Genomic DNA, 25,466 nt, shown 5'->3' with positions numbered 1-25,466 from the left:
GTAAGTCTGTTCCTTTTTATTGATGTGTATGTATGTACCACAGTTTGTTTATATTCCAGATGATGGACATTTGAGTTATTTCCAAGTTTTGGCAGTTACGAATAAAATCATTATAAACATTGATGTCTAGACTTTTGTACAGGCATAAATTCTCATTTCTCTTGAGTAAGTATTAAGAGGTAGGATGGTTAGTTTACATGGTAAGTGAATGTTAAACTTTATAAGAAAACTGCCAAAGTGTCTTCCAAAGTTGCTGTACCATCAGCAATGTCTGAGTTCTACTTGCTTGAGATCTTGGCCAAGATTTAATAGTGTCAGGTAGCTGTTGTTTTTTTTATAGTAGCCCTTTTAATAGGTGTGTATGTAGTGGTATCTCACTGTGGATTTAATTTGCATTTCCCTAATGACTAAATGAAACTTAGCATCTTTTCCTATTCATGTAAATTTTAAGAGATATCCTCACAAGTAAATAATGACTTTCCTATAGACTGAATAAGTGGGGGTAGGGGAACTAGGGTAAAATAGGGCACAAAAACTTTATATAACTTATTTATATTCATAAAGCTGTTGAGAGGATCTATCTGATAATATAGATAAAAATATTTAAAAATATGTAAAGTATTAGAAAATCCAAGGTGCTATAATTGCTACTAAGTACTAAAAAGTTATACAGACACAAACATTGCACCAGAGACCTCTAGTTCTCCCAGAAGAGAGATGAATGAATCATCTTAGTCTGACTCACCCTGCCAATACTGTCTCTGTCTACAGTTTTGGAGCTGTCCTGAATTAAGCTAGTTTTTAGTGTTAGAGACAAAGCCCAGTTTTCAAGCACAAATGTCACTTTTCTTTTCAAAGTCAATATAACCAATGAGTTCAACATTCCAGTAATGGCAAGGGATAAATTTATTATTTTAGAATGAGAAACTGGCCAACTTCTGACCTGGTTCTTCCTTCTTTGACTGATGTCTCATGCCTAAACAAGTCTCCAGGCTTCCAAAAACTAAAAAGAAAACCCTTTTCCATTTGTCTTTCAAGAACTTCTATCTAAATGATAAATGAATTGAATTTTACTGAACTAATAAGAATCCCTGATGTAGGAGTTTCTCAAGACAAACAAAAAAAGCAAAATCACCTGTCCAAGATTCCTCAAAGTATCGGATAAACAGGATGACAATGACTAATTGCAAACCACTTATGGTAGTTCCAGATCAAGTATATCCTGTAGGACTGTACTAGATATCTATTATCCAAAGTGATAAACCAACAGGCGAAAACACCAATGATTTGGAGTGCCGTCCTAGTCAGGAGTATTATTTTATAGCTAAAAGGAAAAGCTTACCTTTCTTTCTTTTAATAGCTTCTTATAGCCATTTGATCCAAGTGATAATAAAGTAATAAGGACATCTAAAGAAGGTGAAGCTGAAGCTCTTCCTGAAATAAGAACAAGTTACACTCAGGAGAGTAAAAAAAGCTTTGGAAATTCAGATTTATTATAGTAGTCTATGTACAAATGGATTTTTGTTTATTAGGTACTTTTTCTGAAGAGCAACTAATTTATTTACCTGGATACATCTTGCTGATTTCCTGAATGAAGAAATCATTAAAGCCAGCAATTATAGCGCCACCTACTGGAACCATAAAATTTTTGTCCAAGCTCTGAACGAAAGCGTCTATTCTTCCAACCCGAGCCCCCTAAAATGAAATAACATGTAGTATTACATATTAATTTCTAGAAGAAGAGACAACAGTAGCTATTAATAAATAAATACCATTAAGGTAATGCAGAAAATAAACAATTTATTTGCAAAAGTGCCAGTAATATATTTTTAAGTATTAAACTGAGTTTTTAAATGCTCCACCTTATATGTGTAAGAACACTTTATAGTTTACAACCTGCTTTCACACAAAAATCATTGAATCTTCACAACAACACTGTGAGAAAGGCAGGGTTTCAATATTAGTTCAGGTGGAAACTACATTGAAACTGAGCTTTTCACCTTAAAATTGGGTATTAGAGTGTGGATTCCACTGTGCCTCTCATCTCTGATCTTCTATTAGGCAATAAATGTCATCAGTGGGCCCTAAAACTATTAAGTAATTGTAAGCACCCTCTGGCAGGTTAAGAGTGGTCACCATAATCTAATGGACTGCAGTCACCCACGCTGCCAATCAATTAGCTACACATTGAAGTGCCTCTCTTTGATTCTTGGATAACCTACTAACTGCATGAGCACTCAAAGCAATAATTCTGCTCCTACCACCACTCAGGTAACAAAAGAGAAAACTAAATTTTTATTTTTAAAATCGCCTAATGGAATTTTTTTTTTGTATACTCTTGGCAATGTTTCTACATTAACTCATGATTCCTAATGTTATCATCTTAGATGATCTCATTCCACTGCAAATGAACTTCAAGTGAAAATCTAATATTCTGGTGAAAAATTGAATACTTACTTACCAGAAATATAAAACCAACACAGTCCCCATCCAACACAGTCTATGACCTTCTGTCTAATGTGCTTCAATTTTCTCCTCTTAAAAATAGATACTATCTAAATTTCAACTATGATAGTTTATTTGCTTTATCTGTGGGGACAGATTTTCAATCTGTATTCAGAATCTACATTTCTATTAATGTAACCGCCTTTGACCTTCAGCTTCACACTTTCTCTCCACGTCCATATCTCAGAAAGAATGGAAGCAGCAGAGAGCTGGTCTAATCTCGGAGACCAGATCCAGGCAACAGGGAGAAGCTGCAAAGGCTGCAGGCTATCACATGATTAAGTCTCCACCTTCCCGTTACTCTTCTAATTCCTCATAAACTGTGATCAGAAAAAATCTCACATCACAGGAAAACAGAAGCATGTAAGACTAGTAGAATAACTGAAAAACATGTAAAATAATAGTACATAAAACAAAGTGGAAGTTACAGTTGCCTTTTATGAACATTTAAGTACTACTGTCCAAGGCTTCCTGGGAGAAACATGAACCTCAATTGGGAGCAGAATTACCAAGAAGAATCAGTGCGCCAGAATTCGCTAAGCCCCTTCACCAGTAAACACAGAAAGTCCTGAAAGGGCAGCACACCCTGTGGCAAGGAAAGACAGGCTGGACCTAATCCCCGGAAGGGTACACAGACTTCATGCTCCATTATCAAAGAGCAGGAAAAAAGATTTGAAGGATGGAAGCGATTAAATAGAATAGGAAACACAGAAGTATGTTCTATGAAGTAAAGAGTTGCCATTTATCAGTTCATCCATTTACTCATTTATTCATAGAACAAATATGTGGGCACTAAACATTTGCCAAACATTGTTCTAGGTTCTGGGGATAGCAGCCGTGAATAATACTAACCGCTGACCTTGAACAATGCAGGGGGTAGGGGTACTGAGTGCGGAGAATAACTGAAGTTGGTCCTCCACATACGCAGATTCCAACTGCCTGATTCCAGGAGAGGATCCTGGATCACTCCATCTACTGACACCACCATCCCCCAAAATATGAGGGTTTTAACCAAGACTGTCATACTTATTGTTTACTGTCTGCTTCTGCTCCATAAGGATGGGATTTTGTTGTACTCACTACTGCATCCCTAGCACCTAACTTGTTGCCAGGCACATCAGTGGGAACCCTGTAAATATCTATTGAGTGAACTGACAATTAGGTCCGTGAATAAGTAGTATAAGACCTACTTCTCTCTAATTCTTAATATGTAAAGTTGCTGATTCCTACACTTTGGATCTTTATAACCCATTCGGACTCTAAATGTCTGAATTAATTATATGTATTTTTGTAATTCTACTATATTCCCCACCCTCCATTAAGCTGTCTTAACATCCGTATTCCTTGAGTCTCCTAAATTAGTCAGTTCAGTATATAATCGTAAGTATAGGTTCTGCAAAGCTAACTTCCTGGGGACTACCTGTGCATATAGACTGTTCTGTATGCTCAGCATTAAGTCATTTGGGGGCACTGCCCCTTAAAAAAGAAGCACCCTGACACATTTTAGTTACAGCTCTTGCTTCACTGGTTGCCTCATTACTATAATACATGCTTCCCAAGAAAGTATTTGCAGTTTTAGTACTCTGTCTTTTAGAGCAAAATAAAAGCTTCGGATCTTGGGCAAGTCACTAAATCCAGCGGAGTTTGCTTCGTCATTTGTAGAATGAAAACAAGAAGTACACCTTAAATTGTTAGGTTAAGCCAGTGGTCGGCAAACCGCGGCTTGCGAGCCACATGCGGCACGTGAGCCGCAGTTTGCCGGTCTGTTGACTAATGAGTTTGCCGACCACTGCGAAAGGCATTACCCTTATCCATAAGTTTTGACTTCAGGTTAAAGACATTAGTACATTATTAAAATGTTTTTTAAGTGTTTTTCCCTAAGGCAGTGGTCGGCAAACTCATTAGTCAACAGAGCGGCAAACCGCGGCTCATGAGCTGCATGTGGCTCGCGAGCCGCAGTTTGCCAAACACTGGGTTAAGCTAACAAACTTGAAAAGTCTAACAGGATGCCTGACACATGGTGGGTAATGAGTAAATAGTATATATTACTAACAAGAACTACTGGGAAGAATTAAAGCTAGCTAATTTTTTTTAGAACGGCATGAAACAGCAAACAGCACTCAACAAGATCCAAGTACTTATTTGATTTAAAGGAACTGTGCCGCCCAAGCTGGTGGCTCAATGGATACAGAGTCGGCCTGCGGACTGAAGGGTCCAGGGTTCAATTCTGGTCAAGGGCACATGACCAGGTTGCGGGCTGGATCCCCAGTAGGGGGTGTGCAGGAGGCAGCCAATCAATGATTCTCTCTCATCATTGATGTTTCTCTCTCTCCCTCTCCGTTTCTCTCTGAAATCAATAAAAGAAATATATTAAAAATAAGCAAAAATAAATAAATAAACAAAGGAACTGTGACACCACCTCTATTTTGAGGAGAACTTTGGGGGAAAATGGAATGTTTATGTACTGCTTATTTTATTGTGAATAAATGATAATTTTAGAAGTTAACACAGTATCTACAACAAGTTTTAAAAATAGCTACATTTAAAATTTATTCACCAATCTTATGGTGTTATTATCTGGTTAAAATTTTAGTAAAACCATCTCATGGATGAAGAGAAGTGATGACAGAGTACGGTATTCCTGATTCACAACTACAAGGGAAACTTTTATATTATATCCTGAAGCTCATTTTCTTTTAGTCTTAATCTCTTTGAATATGCCACCAGATTTCTAGTATTCAAAAGTATGTATGAGCACCAAAACAGAGTACTTCCAGGTTAGTAAACAATATTGCAGTAAATGTCAAGGAACCATTAAAGTTATCATTATAAAACTTTATAGGCATATAATCTAAGATTATGTTAAGTTTAAAATTAAGTATATTTTCACTGTTTTTTTTTAATATTTTCATGTGTTATTTTTATTAAATGTATGCTTTGACAATGAAAAAAAAAATACCCTTAGATAACAGTTCGGTTGACATGCCTATACTAGTAATATTTTTTCTTTCTTTTTTTTGTTATTTTTATTTTTTTTAATTGTTTGAAGTATTACAAATAGTGGTACATATGTCTCCTTTTTTTTTTCCCCCATTGACCACCCCCCGGCCTCCCCTTCCGCCCAGTACATGCCTTTACCTGCCCCCGCCCCCCAGTGTCTTGTATCCATTGGTTATGCTTATATGCATGCGTACAAGTCCTTCGGTTGATCTCTTACAGCCCCCGCCCAACCTCCCCTGCCTTCCCGCTGTAGTTTGACAGTCTGTTCAATGCTTCTTTGCCTCTGTATCTATTTTTCCCCCATTTCTTTCCTTTAAAAAATCTTGCCTCTGCAGACTAGAAATAAACATATAATAACAAAAAATGTTTGAGTCCCAATTTCAATGTCCAACAGTTCTGAGTCCCCGTTTCAATGTCAATATTTTCTGTTTTTAAAAGTGAATCCTAAATGTACACAATGACTGTAACTATATAAAGAGCAATAAATGTATATAAAATAAGAAAAAAATAGATACATAGAATACTATGATTATTTGTTAAGGTAACAGGGTTATGAATAAGCTTCTACTTCCTCACTTTTCTAAACTTTTAGTAATGCTGATATATTTGACTTTTAAAAGAATTGAAGCTGCTAAAAATTAAGGAAAAGGGGAGAGAAGGGGGAATGCGGGAGGTGGAATAAAAATAAATCACTGAAATTAAATTATTTTTTAAGATTTCCAGCATCAAGAATTATAAAACCTTCCTCTGCTACCATTCAAAATAAACAAAATCTAGTTTAGAATTGTGATGAAGCCTTAAAAAGTTAAAGAATAAGCCCTGGCTATGTGGCTCAGAGTTGCAGGTTCGATTCCTGGTCAGGGCACATACCAGGGTTGTGGCTTTGATCCCTGATCAAGGTGAGAACAGGAGGCAACGGATCAATGTTTCTCTCTCACTCTCAAATCACTTAAAACATATGCTTGGGTGAGGATTAAAAAAAAAAGTTAAGGAATAATAGAAAAGGATTCCAAGAAAATGGTAGCTCTTACAAAACACTGACATACAGTGCCTGCAGTGTACTCCACCCCTGGACTTAGGTAAACAAATCTATTTCCTTGCTGGTTAAGCTAATTTGAGTGGGAATTTCTGTTACTCTCAGCCAATTATATCCTAACTGGTACAACCTTTGAGTAAAGAAATTAGCAAATTGGCTATTACTATCATATAAACCACATTTATATTAGAGATGATACTAGTATACACAAATAATAAAAAACAAAAAATTTACCAGATAAGATTTACTGGGCTAAGGAGCATTCACCACTGCGTTGGAGAAGACCACAGATAATGTATGAATAACCTGTGTCCACATGACATTAAATCATATGTATTTCAAAACTAAATGTGATTATTAATACCATTATGTACACAAATCATAAAACTCATACCGTACAGGGGTAATATCTATCCCCATCCTAATACAGTATGAATAATTAACCACTATAAGTAAATATAATGCTTCATTTATTCATTCCCTTTTTTTAGTAACTAGTTATTGAGTATCAATTATGTACCAGGTACTGTCCTAATTATCTATAATAATAAAAGCATAATATGCTAATTAGACCAGACATCCTTCCGGACGACCTTCTGGACGAAGCCAGGGCTGCAAGGGAAGCCCAGGTCCCTGGTACCTGACTGGGTCCCAGGTGCCAGAGGGAAGCCGGTGCCGGTAGCCGGGGGTAGGCCTACTCTTGCACGAATTTCATGCATCAGGCCTCTAGTTAAGGACATAACAATGAATAAAACAAAATCCTTGCCCTAACAGAAACTTAATTCTAATTACTGTCAATAACTTAACAATAAGAAAATAACCTATTAAATGGTAATAAGTGCTATGGAGAAGAAGAGCAAGAGGCCATCAATTTTAAGAAGCAACATTATTTTACACTAGAGGCCTGGTGCACGAAATTTGTGCACTGGGGAGGGTGTCCCTCAGCCCAGCCTGCACCCTCTCCAATCTGGGACCCCTTGGGGATGTCCAACTGCCAGTTTAGGCCCAATCCCACAGGGACATCCCTCTCACAATCTGGGACTGCTGGCTCCCAACAGTTCACCTGCCTGCCAGCCTGATCACCCCCTAACCACTCGTCTGCCAGCCTGATCGATGCCGAACTGCTCCCCTGCCGGCCTGATTGCCCACAACTGCCCTCCCCTGCAGGCCCAGTTTCCCCTAACTGCCCTCCCCTACAGGCCTGGTCGCCCCCAACTGCCCTCCCCTGCAGGCCTAGTCCCCCCAACTGCCTTCACCTGCCAGCCTGGTCACCCCCGACTGCCCTCCCCTGCCGGCCCAGTCACCCCCAACTGCCCTCCCCTGCCGGCCTGGTCGCCCCTAACTGCCCTCCCCTGCTGGCCTGGCCGCCCCTAACTGCCCTCCCCTGCAGACCTGGTTTCCCCCAACTGCCCTCCCCTGCTGGCCTGGCCGCCCCTAACTGCCCTCCCCTGTAGGCCTGGCTTCCCCCAACTGCCCTCCCCTGCCAGCCTGGTTGCCCCCAACTGCCCTCCCCTGCCAGCCTCATGGCCCACAACTACCCTCCCCTGCCAGCCATCTTGTGGTGGCCATCTTTGACCACATGGGGGCGGCCAACTTGTGCGATGGCGTGAGGGTCAATATGCATATTACCTCTTTATTATACCTGTATAGGATAACACTAGGTAAGAAAAAATGCCAATCCTATCTAATAAAAGAGTGATATGCAAATTGACCATCACTCCAACACACAAGATGGCTGCCCCCATGTGGTTAAAGATGGCTGCCCCCATGTGGACACAAGATGGCCACCACAAGATGGCCAGCAGGGGGGGCAGTTGGGAGGGACCAGGCCTGCAAGAGAGGGCAGTTGGGGGCCATCAAGCCTGCAGGGGAGGGCAGTTAGGGGTGACTGGACCGGCAGAGAAGGGAAGTTGGGGGAGGGACCCAGGCCTGCAGGGGAGAGCAGTTGGGGTGGACCAGGCCTGCAGGGGAGAGCAGTTGGGGTGGACCAGGCCTGCAGGGAAGGGCAGTTAGGCATCAATAAGGCTGGCAGGGGAGTGGTTAGGGGGTGATCAGGCTGGCAGGCAGAAGCGGTTAGGGGCAATCAGGAAGGCAGGCAGGTGAGCGGTTGGGAGTTAGCAGTCCTAGATTGTGAGAGGGATGTCCGACTGCCCGTTTAGGCCCGATCCCGATCGGGCAGTCGGACATCCCTTGAGGGGTCCCAGATTGGTGAGGGTGCAGGCTGGGCTGAGGAACACACACCCCCGTGCACTAATTTCGTGCACCGGGCCTCTAGTTAACATTATAAGATGCCAGTGATTGCAAAACATTCCAATTTCAGAGATGTTATAAAGTGAAAAAATGTGCACCTTAAAATCAATGAAAATAGTAAAACAGGAAAAGGGGGGTATAAATGCTGGCAAGGGAGAGGGAGGGGTTATTTTAGATAAGGTGTCTAAGACGGTCTCACTGACCTAAAAAACAAGTGAAGTAAGAAGCCATGCAACTCTCTAGAAGAGCAATACAGTGAGAGGGATGAGCAAGAGCAAAAGCCTGGTGGTGTGTGCACATGTGATGTGACAGAGGAACAGAAAGAAGTCATGTGCAGTGAGACAATGGGTAAGAGGAGAGCAGTAGGAAATGAAAGCAGAGGAGTTGCAGAGGCCTGAGTACACGAAGCCTCGCAGGCCATGGCTGTGACTCTTATTTTGGATGGGGATGAGAAACGCAAGGATATTTTCAAAATAAGAATCTAAAACAGATGATTGGGATCTAGTTGATGCTTATAAAACTAAGTGAACATTTTTAAAAACTTGCTTATTCCATAGTTATCCTAATGTATAAAAACCCAGGGTCTGTAACGTCCAAAACAACCAAAGGCTTAACCGACCGGAAGTCAGTCCTGCAGTAAGTGCTGGGTTGCCGTGGCGACCCAGCACAGACTGCCACTGCTGCGGGTGCAGTAACCCAGCATTGACTGCCAAGGGGGCTGAGGATCAGGCCCGGAGAGAGGCCCGGGGAGAGAGAGGTAGGGTCTGATCTGCAGCCTCCGTGGCAGCTGTTGATCAGCCGTTCCCTCTCTCTTCCTCTCCAGGCTTCGCCAGCAGCCACACCTCTTTTTCTCTCCAGGCCTCTGTGGGGGCTGCTGATCAGCCCTGCCTCTTTGATCAGGCCTGGAGATAGGCCCGGAGACGCTGACTGGCATAGAAACCGACCACCCAGGACCAAATCTGGGTGAACTGTGAGGAGCCAATGGCTGCCTAGGAGGAGGAGCTTTTGACGCTGACTGGGATAGAAACCAACCAATCAGAAACAAATCTGGGTGAACCACGAGGAGCCAATGGCTGCCTAAGAGGCAGAGCTTTTGACACTGACTGGCATAGAAACCGACCAATCAGAACCTAATCTGGGTGAACTGCAAAGGCACAACCTAAGGTGAGGGCTGAGGAGGGGTTTTAAGAGCAACAGCTACTTGGAGTAAGATGTAAAAAAGCGGTTCAATTTTTTAATGACTGGTTTGGCAGTATAGTGCATATGGCTGGCTATCAGTCCAGATATAGGGATTATGTATTTTTGTGTGCCAAGAGCATCTCCTCCTGATGAAAAAGGCTTCCCCCCCCCCCATTTAAGCAATCCTATCCTATATAATCTATCTATACTAATAAAAGGGTAATATGCTAATTAGAACGGGTTAACCTGCCATCTTCCAGACATCCGACTTCTTCTGGACAAAGCCATGACAGTGGGGGCTGAGGCAGAGGCAGGTTAGGGGTGATCAGGCCAGCAGGGGAGGGCAGTTGGGGGCGAGATCAGGGCAGCAGGGGAGGGCAGCTGGGGGCAAGATCAGACCAGCAGGGGAGGGCTGTTGGGGGCAAGATCAGGCCGGCAGGGGAGGGCAGTTGGGGGCGAGATCAGGGCAGCAGGGGAGGGCCGGTGGGGTCGAGATCAGGCCAGCAGGGGAGGGCAGTTAGGGACGATCAGGCAGGCAGGCAGAGGCAGTTAGGGGCGATCAGGCAGGCAGGCAGAGAGGTTAGGGGCGATCAGGCAGGCAGGCAGAGGTTAGGGTCGATCAGGCAGGCAGAGGCAGTTAGAGGCGATCAGGCAGGCAGGGAGGTGAGCGGTTAGAAGCCAGCAGTCCCAGATTGCAAGACATCCCCAGCAGTCGGACATCCCCAAAGGGGTCACCAATTGGAGAGGGTGGAGGCTGGGCTGAGGAAACCCCCTCCTGAGTGAATTTCATGCACCGGGTCACTAGTATAATAGAATGTTTATAAATAAAGTCATTTCCACAGTCTAAGATAATAAGGCAAAGTGATTTCCTTAAATATTAGTATTAAATCAATATAGTTTTTAAAATACCATAATACAGTATATTACAAAAATGAGAATAACTCAGAAAGTTAAAAATTAAGCTCCTGAAATATTTCTATGTTGGTTAGATCAAAGTTATTAGTACAATTACCACCATACTACCAAAAAATGACTCTTACTGAATGAATATTGTATGCAAATTACTAATGCTCCATAAAATAGAGGGTGCTAGATAACTGTTTTTACAATATTGGATTGAAGAAAAACAAAGGATTAATCATATATGTTAAAATCCATTTTTTTCTTGACATACTTTTAAAACTTTACCTGCTGAATGAGGTGCATACACTTTGAAGACTGCAATCCATAAGCATTGTTAACTATATGTGGAATGCCATAAGAAGCACAAATAAGAGCCAGTTCTTCTAATCTACAAACAAATATTCAATAGAAAGACACATTCATATTATGCTTTTATAAATTACAGTGTGAAAACCAATAGTCATTGTTAATGTACATGAGGAAAAGATGACAAAACTGAAATTTCCACAGCAGTATTTTAGCATATACTAGGTGTACCAATAATGCAGATTTTTTTCAATAGATGGAGTTACACATATGTTGATAAATATATGCTTTGATATGTGCGCTATTTTGTTGTATTGACAGCGAGCTTCAAAATTTCATATGTCAAATTTGCTGAAGGTGTTAACATCATAGATATTTTTACGCTTAAAAATGTCGAATTTCATGCCAAAAAAAAGAGCATTTGTGGGAAGTTTTAATTCATTACTTTATCTTGAAGAAAAGTGCTGCTGAAAGTTATCGTATACTTCGGGAAGCTCATGGTGAACATACTCCATCTCAAGATACTTGTGAACGCTGGTTTAAATGCTTTAAAAGTGATAATTTCGATGTGAAAGACAAAGAACGTCTAGGTCAACCGAAAAAGTTTAAAGACCAACAATTACAAGCATTATTGGATAAAGATGCGTGTCAAACTCAAAAACAACTTGCAGAAAGATTAAACGGTGCTCAGCATACAATTTCCGATCCTTTAGAAGCAATGGGAAAGATTTTAAAGGAAGGAAATGGGTGCCACATCAACTGAACGAAAGACAAATGGAAAACCGATAAGTCATCAGTAAAATGTTGCTTCAATGGCATGAAAGAAAGTCTTTTTTGCATTGAATTGTGACTGTGATGAAAAGTGGATTCATTTTGAGAATCCAAAATACACAAAATCATGGGTTGATCCAGGTCAACCATCAACATCAACTGCAAGGCCAAATCGCTTCGGAAAGAAGACAATGTTCTGTGTTTGGTGGGATCAGGAAGGTGTGGTGTATTATGAGCTTCTAAAACCAGGTGAAACCGTTAATACCAGTGACTGACAAAAAATAATCAATTTGAACCATTTTGATTGTGAAACGACCAGAATGGGCCAGAAGACACGGCAAAGTAATTTTGCTTCATGATGACGCATCATCACACACTTCAAAACCAGTTAAAGACACATTAAAAGATCTTGCCTGGGAAGTGTTAACCCACCCACCGTATTCACTAGACCTTGTTCCTTCAGATTACCACTTGTTCCGATCAATGGCACACGCACTTTCTGAGCAGCACTTCAAAACGTACGAAGAAGTGGAAAATTGGGTCTCTGAATGGTTTGCCTCAAAACAAGAGAAGTTCTATTGGGATGGTATCCACAAATTACCTCAAGATGGGGGAAATGTGTAGCTAGCGATGGACATTACTTTGAATAAAGCACTTCTGATGTTTCTCTTGAAATTATCGTGTTTTCTTTCATTACAAAATCCGCATTATTAACCAGTACACCTAGTAACTAGAGGCCCGGTGCATGAAATTTGTGCACGGGTGGGGTCCCTAGGCCTGGCCAGTGATCAGGGCCAATTGGGGCCAGGCTGATCGGGGCCTGCCGGCTGTGGGGAGGAACAAGGGGAGGGACAGGGAGCAGGAGGTTGGCCGCCAGCACCAAGGAGGGAGCCGGCCCTCGGCCACCCTGGGAAAGAGGCTGCGTCCACCACCACCCACCCCTGGTTCCCCATCCCAGTCCAGGGCCCAGCCCCATAATGATCTCTGTCCAATTAATGAACTAATAAAGACAGTATCTACCCATCCAAATTAAGACTACAAAAGAATTAAGCTTAATGTAAAGACATCAAAATTTTTAAATTTAATAAAATCAGAAATTCAAACATATTACTAATAACGATGTATCACCACTTTCCTAAAGTTCACTCTTGTAAGAAACACTCACCATATAATACCATTAAAAAGTGGTATATGAGAATTTTACTGATAAAAAACTTTATACACGTAAAATACTTAATACTTCACCAGGCATACAGTAAACATGCAAAAAGAGCTAGTCGAGATGAGACAGAAACAATACTATCCTCAAGGATAAATAATCTAACTAACAAATATCCATATGCTGTTTTTGGAAATGTGATTTATTTCTATCACATTAAAATTTTTCTAGATAGCAAAACCATCAATGAAGAAAGAAGAGAGATGTTTAATATTTCAGTGTAAATTTAAAATATAATTGGTTAAGTAATAAATAAAGCATATACAATACAAGGTGGGGCAAAACTAAGTTTACAATTGTGAGTACATGAAATAGTTTATTCTTATATTATTATTAATTCTTGTATTATTTGAAATATAATCTTAAAATTCACAGACTCATGGTTGCAGCAAGGCAAATTTTCATGAGCATGGTTTTAAAAGTCCATATATAAGATAGTAAAAGCCAATATGTATTCATTACTGCCAAATTATGTTATTCCATGGAAACCAAAGTATAACTTGGTGCTACAAAAACAGTACAAAATCAATATAATTGTAACAAATTACTAGCATTTCTATTCAAAATGTTAAAATGAAACAAAGACTTGCTATCAAAACTAGAAATCTGTATTCCTATAACTAAGCATATTACATTTTCAGATTAAAAATTTGTGTCCATCCTTTAGAAAAGTAAACAGTTGCTTTTTTCCCCTTTGCTTTTATTTTCTTAAACATTTGCATTTTTCTCAGAATGCAAAGGCAACCACTGTGTATATTTAATCTTCCATTTAAAAAATATTCAAAGGGCAACAAATAATTCTAAAAGTTTCTGTTTAAAATTTGTTACTACTGATAGTTCCTACATAGGAGAACTGTTAGATCAAAGGAGTGGAGATAACAATAAAAAGAAGTAAACCCACTATTTTGTTTAGAAACTTCTATTACATAATGAGGGAAAAGATGCCAAGAAATCAGAAACAGAAAAAAGAGCAAGAAAACAGATGCTCTGCATCTACTTGGGTGACAAAGGAATCTCCACTTGGTACTAGTTGCTTTTTCTTCTTCTATATTAAATTTTTATTTTCTCAAGAGATGATGCTGTTTCTCAGCAAGGTCAATCTATTCTCTTGGAACAGTCCATTCACCTATTTACTGCCAAATGTTACTTAAGCATCTTTGAAAATTAGTATATATATACTTTATTTAAAAGACTTGATGAAATCCTAGCTGGTTTGGCTCAGTGGATAGAGTGTCGGCCTGCGGACTGAAGGGTCCCAGGTTCAATTCCGGTCAAGGGCACATGCCCAGGTTGCGGGCTCAGTCCCCAGTGGGGGCATGCAGGAGGAAGCTGATCAATGATTCTCTCTCATCATTGATGTTTCTCTCTCTCTCTCTCCCTCTCCCTTCCTCTCGGAAATCAATAAACAATATATTTAAAATAAGTAAGTACATAAAAGACTGATGAATACCTAAAGGACAATATTCACAAATCATTTACCTGTCAGGTACCCTTGGAGCAAAACAGGATGTAGTAGAATGAACACACAGCACGTTATCAGACCCAAGTTCCTGGATTTTAGCTTCTACTGCTTTCAGGTCTGTGCGCAGCTCATCACCTTCTAAAACGTTCTCTATCACCACGGGCTCAAAACCTAACCAACCAAATCAGAAATCAAAGTATTAGTGTAAACTAATATAAGAGTAGACCCTGAAACTCTAGGAAGTAGCGCTATTCTACACAAGAACTCTAAATACTTATTTTGGTCGATGAACCCTCCTCTAGCAATAAAGACCTGGCTCAACACAGGAATGAGTCAAAGGCAGGTCAAAATAATGTGCATGACCACTAGACCACAATTAGGACCACAAATCTATTTAGCACTTTGATATGACAAAAAAAGACTAATTCTGGGAAGTAAGGAGAACATATGTTAAATATACACCTATAAAAGTAGTAACAGCCGCTGATGACAAAAATGATCACTAGTCCACAGAAAAATAAATCTACACATTCTCTGGCAATGCTTAAGTTTTATTTTAAAGTTCACTTCATTTCAGATATGAATAAAAATAATAACTCAAGTATTGAAACAAATCACAATCATCAACTTAATGTTTTACCTCTAAAGAAAAAGGTAATGCATTTTAGTAGCCTAGGGATCACTGACTCATTTCATTTTTCGAGATAGCAAAACCATCAATGAAGAAAGAAGATGGCTTACAAGGGCCTTCTATAACCTAAATATAAAAATTGTTTTTTGTCCTGGCTGTTGTGGCTCAGTTAGTTAAGCATCGTCCCATGCACCAAGAGGTCATCAGTTCTAGTCCCAATCAGGGCACATGCCTGGGTTGCAGGCTCAATCCCAGGTGGAGGGGCGTGCAGGAGGCAGCTAACTGTTGTTTCTCTCTCATTGATGTGTCTCTCTCTCCCTCTCCCTTCCTCTCTCTAAAATCAATAAAAACCTATTTTTAAAAACTGTTTTCAATTGAATTAGTACACCTAACTAGCATGTGATCCAAGGTCCCCCCAAATAATAACTATGTAACCTTATAAGGTAAATATTTAGGTATCCATAAACTTAAAAAGTTGTATAAGCAACATATACACTAAATAATGTACAAAGCACTTATATAACTACTAGAGGCCTGATGCACGAAAATTCATGCAAGAGTAGGTAGGCCTTCCTTCCCCCAGCTACCAGCACCAGCTTCCCTCCAGCACTGGCTTCCTTCCAGCACCCAGGACCCGGGACCCAGGCTGCTTCCCTCCTCCAGCCGCCCGCAGGCACCCGGGACCCTGGCCGGCTTCCCTCCGGCCCTGGCTTTGTCAAGAAGGATGTCCAGAATGATATCCGGAAGATGTCTGGTCTAATTAGCATATTGCCCTTTTATTATTATAGATGTCCTCTATGATACTAGTAAATACCTAACCAAGCAAAACCTAAGGTAAAAGTAAAACCTAAAGGTTTAAGTCTCAGAAATTGGATAGAAAATAAACCTGGGAAATTTTGCACATAAAGTTATTATGCAGTCTCATCTTCAGTCTTCCCAAATACCAAATCTAGCAGCAGGCTAGATTCATGGATTTAAAAGCCTAAAGGATTTAGAAATCATTTAGCTCAACTCACTCATTTCAAAGATAAGGGAGCCAAAGTTCAGGAAAATTAAGTGGTTTCCCCAAGGTCACACAGCAAGTTAGAGCAAAGTTAAGAGCAAGTAGTTTTGAGTTTTAGAATCCACACCAAGTTGTCTGCAGAAATATCAAACCTTGGTCACTATAAAATCATCATTTCAAATACGTGGTTCAGAGGTATCCAGGTTTTTTAAATCCATACCTTCATAGCTATTAAAACAAATATACGAACTTTACTTAAATAAGTAACTTCCTGAAGACAGCTCATTTTTACTGTTTCTCAGATTCTCTAGACCCAACCCTATTTTGCTTTCAAGCAATTAAAATACAAGTTGTGGTGTTTTTTTTACTAACACAACGATCTTGCTTCCTAAGAAGAGGGGCTATCTTGAAAAAGAATAAACTGTAAATCGTAGGCCAACATCTTTTGGAAAATAGCTTTCAATAAGGCAATCTTTTCCAAACTCCAAGAATGTGGTTATCAATTCTTTGGTTAACAGGATGCACATTAACAGACTTGATAACTTTATACCATTTAAAATAAATCAGTGTATTTTTTAAAGTCTATCAACTTCTGCTATATGTCCTTAATATAAATCCTTTTACATGAGTTTCTTTAGGATTATTTATGCAGTTCAATTACAGCCCAATACTGTTCATTTCATACAACAGACTGAAGTCATTCAAAAATAACGTTAAATTCTCAAATTCGACTTGACACACACATGCACGCACATGCACAAGCATACATACACATACACACACACACACAGAATGGAATGTCAGTCAGTCTTTAAAAAGGAAAGAAATTCTGACACGTAGTATTCCATGGATTAAAGCTTAAAGATGTTAAGTACAATAAGCCAGTCACAAAGGGAAAATACTCTAGAGTAGTCAAATTCATAGAGACAGAAAGGAGAATGATGATTGCTAGGGACTGGGAGCAGCGGGAAGGGGCAGTTACTGTTTAATGGGCAAAATTTCAGTTTAAAAGGATGAAAAAGTTCTGGAGATAAATGGTGATTATAGTTGCACAACAATGTGAATGTACTTAATGTCATGGAACTGTACATTTTAAAATGGTTAAAATGGTAATTTTATGTATATTTTATCACAATAGAAATAGGTTTAGTTTCTTTTCATTTATATATCTTTACATAAAAAGTTTGAAATGTCTAACTGTGATACTGAATACATTACATACAACACTCTTCTTTTACCTGCAGTGATCATGGATTTAAAGCAGGACTTCTGGTCTATTCGTGGCCATATAATATACTTTGCCTTTGGTCTTTTGTGTCGTAATGTCAAGAAACACAGAGTTAGACTCATACCAGTTGCCATAGGCACTACAAAGCAATTGGTCACTGTATGGACACCTAGGAATAAGAAGTAAAACAGAAATTAGTTATTCCATTGAAAAACCAGCTTTCTTCTTGAAGGAATTATATACTTCTAGCAAATAATAAGAGTTGTAGATTTAGTGCTGCTTCTTCTGTACTCTCAGGAAGCTCACTGCCAATTTCATCCTTCATGCTTATGATCTGATTTTCTATCTTATTCTAAAGATTTTTATATATACACTAGAGACATGGTGCACAGATCTGCGCACATTGAAAGGAAATTAATTAGAAGGTGGCCGGCAGCGTGGGACTGGGTGAGATGAGCCGGACAAGCCCTGGAGCCAACCTCCCGTGGTCCCACCCTGGCCAACCGCACCTGGGGCGGCACCGTGGCTCAAAGGGCATCTGCAGAGTGAGTAGGGTCCCTCCAGCAGGTGGAGTCCCTTGGCCTGGCCTGCCGGGATCAGGCCAAAACCGGATCTCTGGCATCCCCCAAGAGGTTCCGGAGTGTGAGAGGGCACTCTGCAAAGTTCCTATTGTACAGAGTGTGGAACGCAAAACGCAAGTGTACAGTAAACCAGATTCGGGGCCAACAGTGCCCCAACAACAACATAACCCATGGCCAAAGGTGGAATTGCAGGGCCCTGCGAGGAATTGGGCTCCCTCCTCTCTGGTTCCGGGATGCGTCACCTAAGAACGGCTGCTCCCAAGTCACCGCAGCTCAGCAGCTCCTGCGGTGAGCGTCTGCCCCCTGGTGGTCAGTGCACGTCATACCTCCCGGCCAGTTGGATGGTCGCTTAGCCTTTTATATATATACTAGTGGCCCGGTGCACGAAATTCGTGCACATTAAAAGGGGATTAATTAGAGGAAATAATTTAATATTGCTATTTGTCCTTTCTCTATAATAGAAGTGTCAGAGATGAAAGAAAATTAGTAAAATGTATATGAAAACCTTCCTCCTGTCAGAGTCTGGGGCACACCATGGGACCCAGAGTCAAGTCCCTGCCCACCCACATACGCCTCAAAATCGCATGAGACCCAGACCCGGCCGGCCCCCCACCCCTCATTGGGATAGATCCAGACCTGGCTAGTCCCACCCTTGTCAAGCCCCACCAGGCAGGGAACATAGCCTCAGGTCCCCTGGCCTGGCGCCAGGACAGGGCGCGTGGTCTGAGGTCCCCCAGCCCAGACCGGGGGGAGGAAGGGCGCATGCCTTGAGTTCCCCCGTCAAGCCCCGCCAGGTGTGGGACATGGCCTGAGGTCCCCCGCCAAGCCCCACCAGGCTGGGGGGGGGGGGGTGTGTGTGCAACCTCAGGTCCCCCGGCCCGGCACTGGGAGGGGGGAACAGCCTCAGGTCCCCTGTCAAGCCCCATCGGCAGGGGGGCGCAGCCTCAGGTCCCCTGGCTCGGTGCTGGGGTGTGGGGGGGTGCAGCATGAGGTCCCCTGTCAAGCCCCACCTGGTGGGGGGTGTGGCCTGAGGTCCCCCGGCCAGGCGCTGGGGCAGGGGGAGCAGCCTGAGGTCCCCTATCCCAGCACCTGGACGGGAATTGCACCTTGAGGTCCCCTGTCAAGCCCCGCTGGGTGGGGGGCGAGGCCTGAGATCCCCTGTCAAGCCCTGCCAGCCTGAGGTCCCCTGTCAAGCCCCGGGTGCAGCCATCTTTATGACGGAGTGATGGTTAATTAGCATATTCCCTCTTTATTAGATAGATACGTCTTCTCAAAAATCATTTGTATCCTTTTTGAAAGAGACATTAATAAAAGAAACTAAGCAAAGGCATGTGTGGCTGGTCAGCCAAAAGTATTACAATTAACACAGTACATACCAGCCATCTTAATGATGTCCAGGACCAAAGAATTGGTAATTTTGTTCAAAAGGCTAGAACCTGCAGCTTTTGGTTGCACAGCAGAAATATCACCCGATCGTCCAATTCCATGAATGAACCTAAGCAAAAAATGGGCCAACAACTGGACAAAAATATTCAGTGTTCTAAGTAATCCACTGTATAAGTATACAAATGCAATAACCAAAAAATAAAAATAAAAAATACCAGGAGCAATACTTTTGTAGATATATTGCATAAACTATTAATAATATGAAACTATCCTATTAAGTTGAAACAAATTCATCCATTTTGCTCTCATATCTAGTCTCCAAAGCTGGCCACCATTAATTCCTTTTCTCCCTATGCCCATATGGTACTGCCACACCAAGTGATGGATTCTAATTCCCTCCACTTGAATCTGGTCAGGCCTTAGAGACTTGCTGAGCCAGAAAGAAAGTAGCAGAAGTAATGATCTGGAACTTCTGAGTTAGAGCAGAAGCCTTAAAGTTTCCTACGTAGGCTCTTGAAGGGTTTGTTCTTGAGGACTCCCTCTTGTAATCCACATGCCCTCCTGGGAAAAGCCAAAGCCACATGGAGAGAGCAACTGAGCTCCCAGCAACCTAAGTGCGCCAACTTGGATAAACTGCCCAGTTGAACCTTCAGATGACTAAATGCTCAGCCACCATCTGACTGCAACTACATGCGAAGCCCAAAGCAATCATAACCCTGCTGAGCCCAGTTTACCCACAGAACTAGGAGATGATATAGGATTGTTTCAAGCCACTACGTTTTTGAGGTTTGTAGTGCAACGGTAGAAAAGCAAAATATCTACAGCATTAAATTCTCTTCTTTCTTTCCTTTTCCCCTAATCAGAGTAGGGGACTAAGTTCCAATGGGGATGAGTTGATATTGCAAATATTGCCTTAACCCATTCTTTGAAAATGCATGTGCTAATCCACTCATTTTAAATTAGATGTTATACACTGTTTAAGAAAACCTCTGAATATTCTTCAAAATCAAAAATCTATTTGTAATTTACAGTTAAATAGATGGGAAATTCTGCATACTGGAATTATCACAGAACACTAGTGTCACACTTCATTACCACTGAAACCTCATGTACAAAGCATTTTTTACAGATAATAACTCTTATCAGACCATTTTTAACATGGATTTTTCACCCAAGTTATACATTCATTATCATTAACATTAGTTTTAACTGCAATAAGGTTTTTCTTTTAACTGACATATATAATTGACATATAACATCATATTAGTTTCAGGTAAACAAAATAATGATTCAATATTTGTATACATTGTAAAATGATCACCACAAGTCTAGTTCACATGCGTCATCAGACACAGTAACGAATTTTTCTTTCTTGTGACGAGAACTTTTAAGATCTACTCTCTTAGCAACTTTAAAATATACAAAACAGTATTATTAATTTCTAGAGGCCCAGTGCACGAAATTCATGCATGGGGGAGGTGTATCCCACAGCCCAGCCTGCACCCTCTCCAATCTGGGACCTCTCCAGGGATGTTTGACTGCAGTCGGACATCCCTCTCACAATCCAGGACTGCGGGCTCCCAACCGCTCGCCTGCCTGCTTTCCTGATTGCCCCTAACCACTTCTGCCTGCCAGCCTGATCACCCCCAACCACTCCCCTGCCAGACTGATCGACGCCTAACTGCTCCCCTGCCGGCCCGATTGCCCCTAACTGCCCTCACCTGCAGGCTTGGTTACCCCCAACTACCCTCCCCTGCAGGCCTGATCCCCCCAACTGCCCTCCCGTGCTGGCCTGGTTGTCCTCAACTGCCCTCCCCTGCAGGCCTGGTCAACCCTAACTACCATCCCCTGCAGGCTTGGTCCCCCCCAACTGCCCTCCCCTGCAGGCCTGGTCCCCCCCCAACTACCCTCCCCTGCAGGCCTGGCCCCCCCAACTGCCCTCCCGTGCTGGCCTGGTTGTCCTCAACTGCCCTCCCCTGCAGGCCTGGTCAACCCTAACTACCATCCCCTGCAGGCTTGGTCCCCCCCAACTGCCCTCCCCTGCAGGCCTGGTCCCCCCCAATTGCCCTCCCCTGCAGGCCTGGGTCTCCCCCAACTGTCCTCCCCTGCAGGCCTGGTAGCCCCCAACTGCCCTCCTCTGCCAGCCCAGTCACCCCTAACTGCCCTCCCCTGCAGGCCTGATCACTCCCAGCTGTCCTCCCTTGCAGGCCTGGTCCCTCCCAACTGCCCTCCCCTGCTGGCCTGATCACCCACAACTGCCCTCCCCTGCCAGCCATCTTGTGGCAGCCATCTTGTGTCTACATGGGGGCAGCCATCTTGTGTGTTGGAGTGATGGTCAATTTGCATATTACTATTTTATTAGACAGGATAGGCAACATGCTATACATTACATCCCACGACTTATCCTATGTAATAAAAGGCTAATATACAAATTGTCCCCTCGACTGGGAGTTCTACCCGAAGTTCAACCAGGAATTTTACCAGGGGGTGGGGCCAGCCGGCCAACCGCCCGAAGCCCCTCCCCCTGGCCAGCCTGGCTGATCAGCCCAGATCAGGGCAGGCCAGCTGGATCCCACCCATGCACGAATTCATGCACTAGGCCTCTAGTTTATTTTACAACTTGAATTTGAACCTTTTGATTCAACTAGAAGTTTGGTGGTTTTAATTGAAATAAAATTCAACTATGGGATAGAAAATGTCATCATGGAACTTTTTTCAACGAAGATTATTAAAACCAGACTGTTAAACCTAGGGGTTGTCAAACTTCAGTAAAATTTTAAATCATGGAAGATAGGAGTTTTCATTTTAGAGTTTACCTATATTTCACAGAAAGGTAGGAGAATAGAGAAATGACTATATTTGAAATCACTGTCAATTAAATGGTTATCAGAACTGATGAAAAGCTTTTTGAAAAAATAGAAGAGTAACTTAAAAATCTAACATTAAATTGAATATACCCTTTCCTACATCTATTGCAACAAAGGTGCTTATAAAATGGGATTCAGTTTAGATGCAGATAAACAATGATTTATAGTTCTATCTATATATCATTCTCTAAAAACACTTGCAACTGTAGGAAAGAAACATGGAAAATCATAAAAAACCTTAAGATATTTTAAACTCATATGAATAATAGGTTCATTAGGTTAATTGTTCTTAACAGAACATATAACCAGTATTGTTAACTACCCAGAACCTGACAAGCACTTTTACCCTGCTGTCTTGAAAAGCACCTACTCAGATTAAATTGTTGCATCTAAGTTTACATGCCCATTTGAATTGGGAAGAAATAGGTTCCAAACAGACACTTTATAATCTAATATGATGAATACTGCCATCATTGTTTTTAGCAAAAAAAAAAAAAAAAAAAAAAAGCAAGGAAAGATTTTCACATGCTATTTGAAAAAATATACCTGTAATGACGCCGAGCAACTAAAGCCGAAGCCACTCTCCCTTCCCTTTCTCCCACACCACAGTTGCCCAGGAAATTGTTGCTATCCATGATCGCCAGTTCATGTAGAAAAAGTTCAAGTGTACTTTCATCCCAACCATCCTCTGGACATTTGCCCTTAAAACAAAAAACACATAATTATATTGAATTATAATTTAATTATATTTAAGATGGTTTCGTCGTTCCTTAGAATGCACCGCGATGCATTTGAAAACCTTTTAATGTGTTACTTTGCCATGCTCCTTGCTGTCTAAAATTCAGATAGAAATTCAGCACTATGAAGAAATCTCAACTAGGAAGAACGTTTATGTTACACTACAATTATCTGCAGATTCGAGAAGGAATAAATAAATAAATAAATAAATGCGATGAGATTTACTCCGATTTAAAGTTGCAGCAAGTTAAGGTTACTGAAAACCAATAAAACCTTATCTTCAACGAAGATTCTTCAACCCAGACTGTTAAAGCTACAGGTTGCCAAACTTTAGTGAAATTAAAATTCGGAAATGCCGGTGATGTTCCGAGGCAGCACTTGGTATATACCATGATTTATGAACACGTGTTCCCCGAGTTCTCGAGAAGAGTGAAAGGTGGGAGGTGCGAACTTTGCCCTTTCCGCAAACAAAAAAGTAAACCAACTGGGACTTCCACTCCCTTCCGCATCCCCAAGTTACGCACAACGGGACTCAAAATCTCGACCCCACACACGCCCTAATACACTCTCTGGTTGTGCGGGCGCGGCGAGGTGGAGAAGGAGCTGAGCGCAGCAGGTCGGCGTAGTGCCTGCCCAGCTGCGACAGACGGTGGGGACAGCTCTCGGCCGGCAAACTGAAGTGGGTGAAGCTGGACGCGGCAGTCACGGGGGCGCAGCGGAGCTGGGGGCTCGGTGGCGGGCAGCCACCCGACCCCTCGATACCTGCTCCAGAAGCTGCCGGATGAGGTGCTCGTGCGTGCGGCGGGCCTCACAGCCCTGCCGCACGTAGGCCGGCGACACCAGCCTCTCACCGGCCGCGAAACTCTCCGGGTTCATACTGGCGGTAGCAACGGTGGCGTTAGAACAGTTGACACCAAAACGAACACACAACAAAACCGGGACGCTACTCGCCGCCCGGACGGTACGGCAACACCTAGGGCCAAATTTCTGCGTCTCGTTCTCGCACATGCGCAAAAGTGGCCCAGAAAGTGTACCCGAAATAGATGCATTGGAGCATGCGCGGCGGGCTCCAGCGGGTACTGAACATTAGCCCCGCCTCGCTGCCTCTGATTGGTCAGGCTAATCCTTCGGCTTTCTGAGACGGACTTGAAAGACTGCACTTGTGCGAAAAGGCTGAGGAAAGTGAAGGGCAACTGCGTGGGGTTCTCGAAAGAAAAAATTTCGTAAGTTACCCTGTGTCCCAGTCCTGTTGAAATGGTGAGATGTGCGCGAAGTCTGTGCTTCAGCCTTCCTTAGATCGTGTTTCCCAGATTCCAGGACATTTCATTCAACCTTTATACGTCTCACAACCCTTATGATAAGCAATTCTCACTCCTTTTCTCCTTTGCACTACAGACGTTTTAACCCTACTCCCCGCCGCCTTACATGACAGGCATTTGTCATTACACACACACACACACACACACACACACACACACACACACACACGAATGTAAACTCTCCAAAGGCAGGGGCTTGGTTTTTACTGCCATACCCACCCACCCCCACCCCCAAGCTCCTAGAATAGTGCCCAGAATATAGTAGGGGCTAATTTTTTTTAATTTGCATTAATGATTTGCATTAATGACCATTCAACAACCTAGTGCTAGGTGCCAGAGATACAGAAATGAAAAGGCAGGATCCCTGCCTTCAATTTCTTAACCATCTTCCCTTTAGGTGAATCTACAGTAATTCCAGACACTGCTTTTGTCCTGGGGCTTGCTAGAGCCCATTTGCACTGGTTCCTACTTGCTTGCAAGAGCTGATAGTTAAATGTTCAGTAATTTTGTGAGCTGGTTTTTAGGTAAATGTAACTGTTCTTTAACAATAAATTAGGTAAGTTTATAATTAAGTTAACTGTATTAAAAGCGAAAGTAACAAATGCTTGAACTCATCATTTCCCAATTGTTTTACTATATTTTACTATTATCTATGCTTTTGACGTTATTTGCATCGATTGTATCTGTATAGGGGAAATGGGATATAATGGTGTGCTGCTGCACATCTCTATCCAACTTCCTTTTAGGTGGCATCATGTTGGTAGCTTGAAATGGGGGGAGTATTTACACCATGGAAACCAGCACATGCTGAAAATCAGGCCCTTATCTCACTACCCCCGCCCCACCAGGTGTCAGTGATTTAACCTGTACCAACTCACCACTGTTCCTACTGCATGTTCCCAGGGCATCCTGCCATTTATCAGCCATGGTACTTATCCAATTGCATTTCAGTTGTTAACTTTCTGTCTTCCTTAACTACACTTAGAGCTCCTAGTTTACAGACCTATATTTCACATCCGTGTTCAAAGCACACACTGAACACATAATAGATGTTCAACAAATATTTGTTGAATGATGTAGAC

At 42.0% G+C, this 25,466-nt stretch overlaps 1 protein-coding gene across 1 annotated transcript in view; it reads right to left on the bottom strand.

Annotated features, from left to right (window-relative positions):
- The window catches only part of SEPSECS (Sep (O-phosphoserine) tRNA:Sec (selenocysteine) tRNA synthase), a 35,149-nt gene extending 11,099 nt beyond the window's left edge, over positions 1-24,050 (bottom strand). The window contains exons 1-8 of the mRNA XM_080641235.1: positions 23,828-24,050; positions 22,874-23,028; positions 19,451-19,569; positions 17,504-17,662; positions 14,649-14,802; positions 11,159-11,261; positions 1,566-1,695; positions 1,343-1,434 (exon numbers count right to left, since the gene is read on the bottom strand). Of these exons, the coding sequence (XP_080497361.1) occupies positions 1,343-1,434; positions 1,566-1,695; positions 11,159-11,261; positions 14,649-14,802; positions 17,504-17,662; positions 19,451-19,569; positions 22,874-23,028; positions 23,828-23,941 (1,026 nt within the window). The 5' untranslated portion in view covers positions 23,942-24,050. The remainder of the gene's footprint in view (positions 1-1,342; positions 1,435-1,565; positions 1,696-11,158; positions 11,262-14,648; positions 14,803-17,503; positions 17,663-19,450; positions 19,570-22,873; positions 23,029-23,827) is intronic.
- Between the last annotated feature and the right edge of the window lie 1,416 nt (positions 24,051-25,466).

The sequence above is a fragment of the Plecotus auritus genome (assembly GCF_963455305.1).
Source record: "Plecotus auritus genome assembly, chromosome: 1".
NCBI lineage: Eukaryota > Metazoa > Chordata > Mammalia > Chiroptera > Vespertilionidae > Plecotus > Plecotus auritus.
The sequence above is the reverse complement of the archived record's forward strand: the minus strand, read 5'-3'. Positions and strand labels throughout refer to the sequence as shown.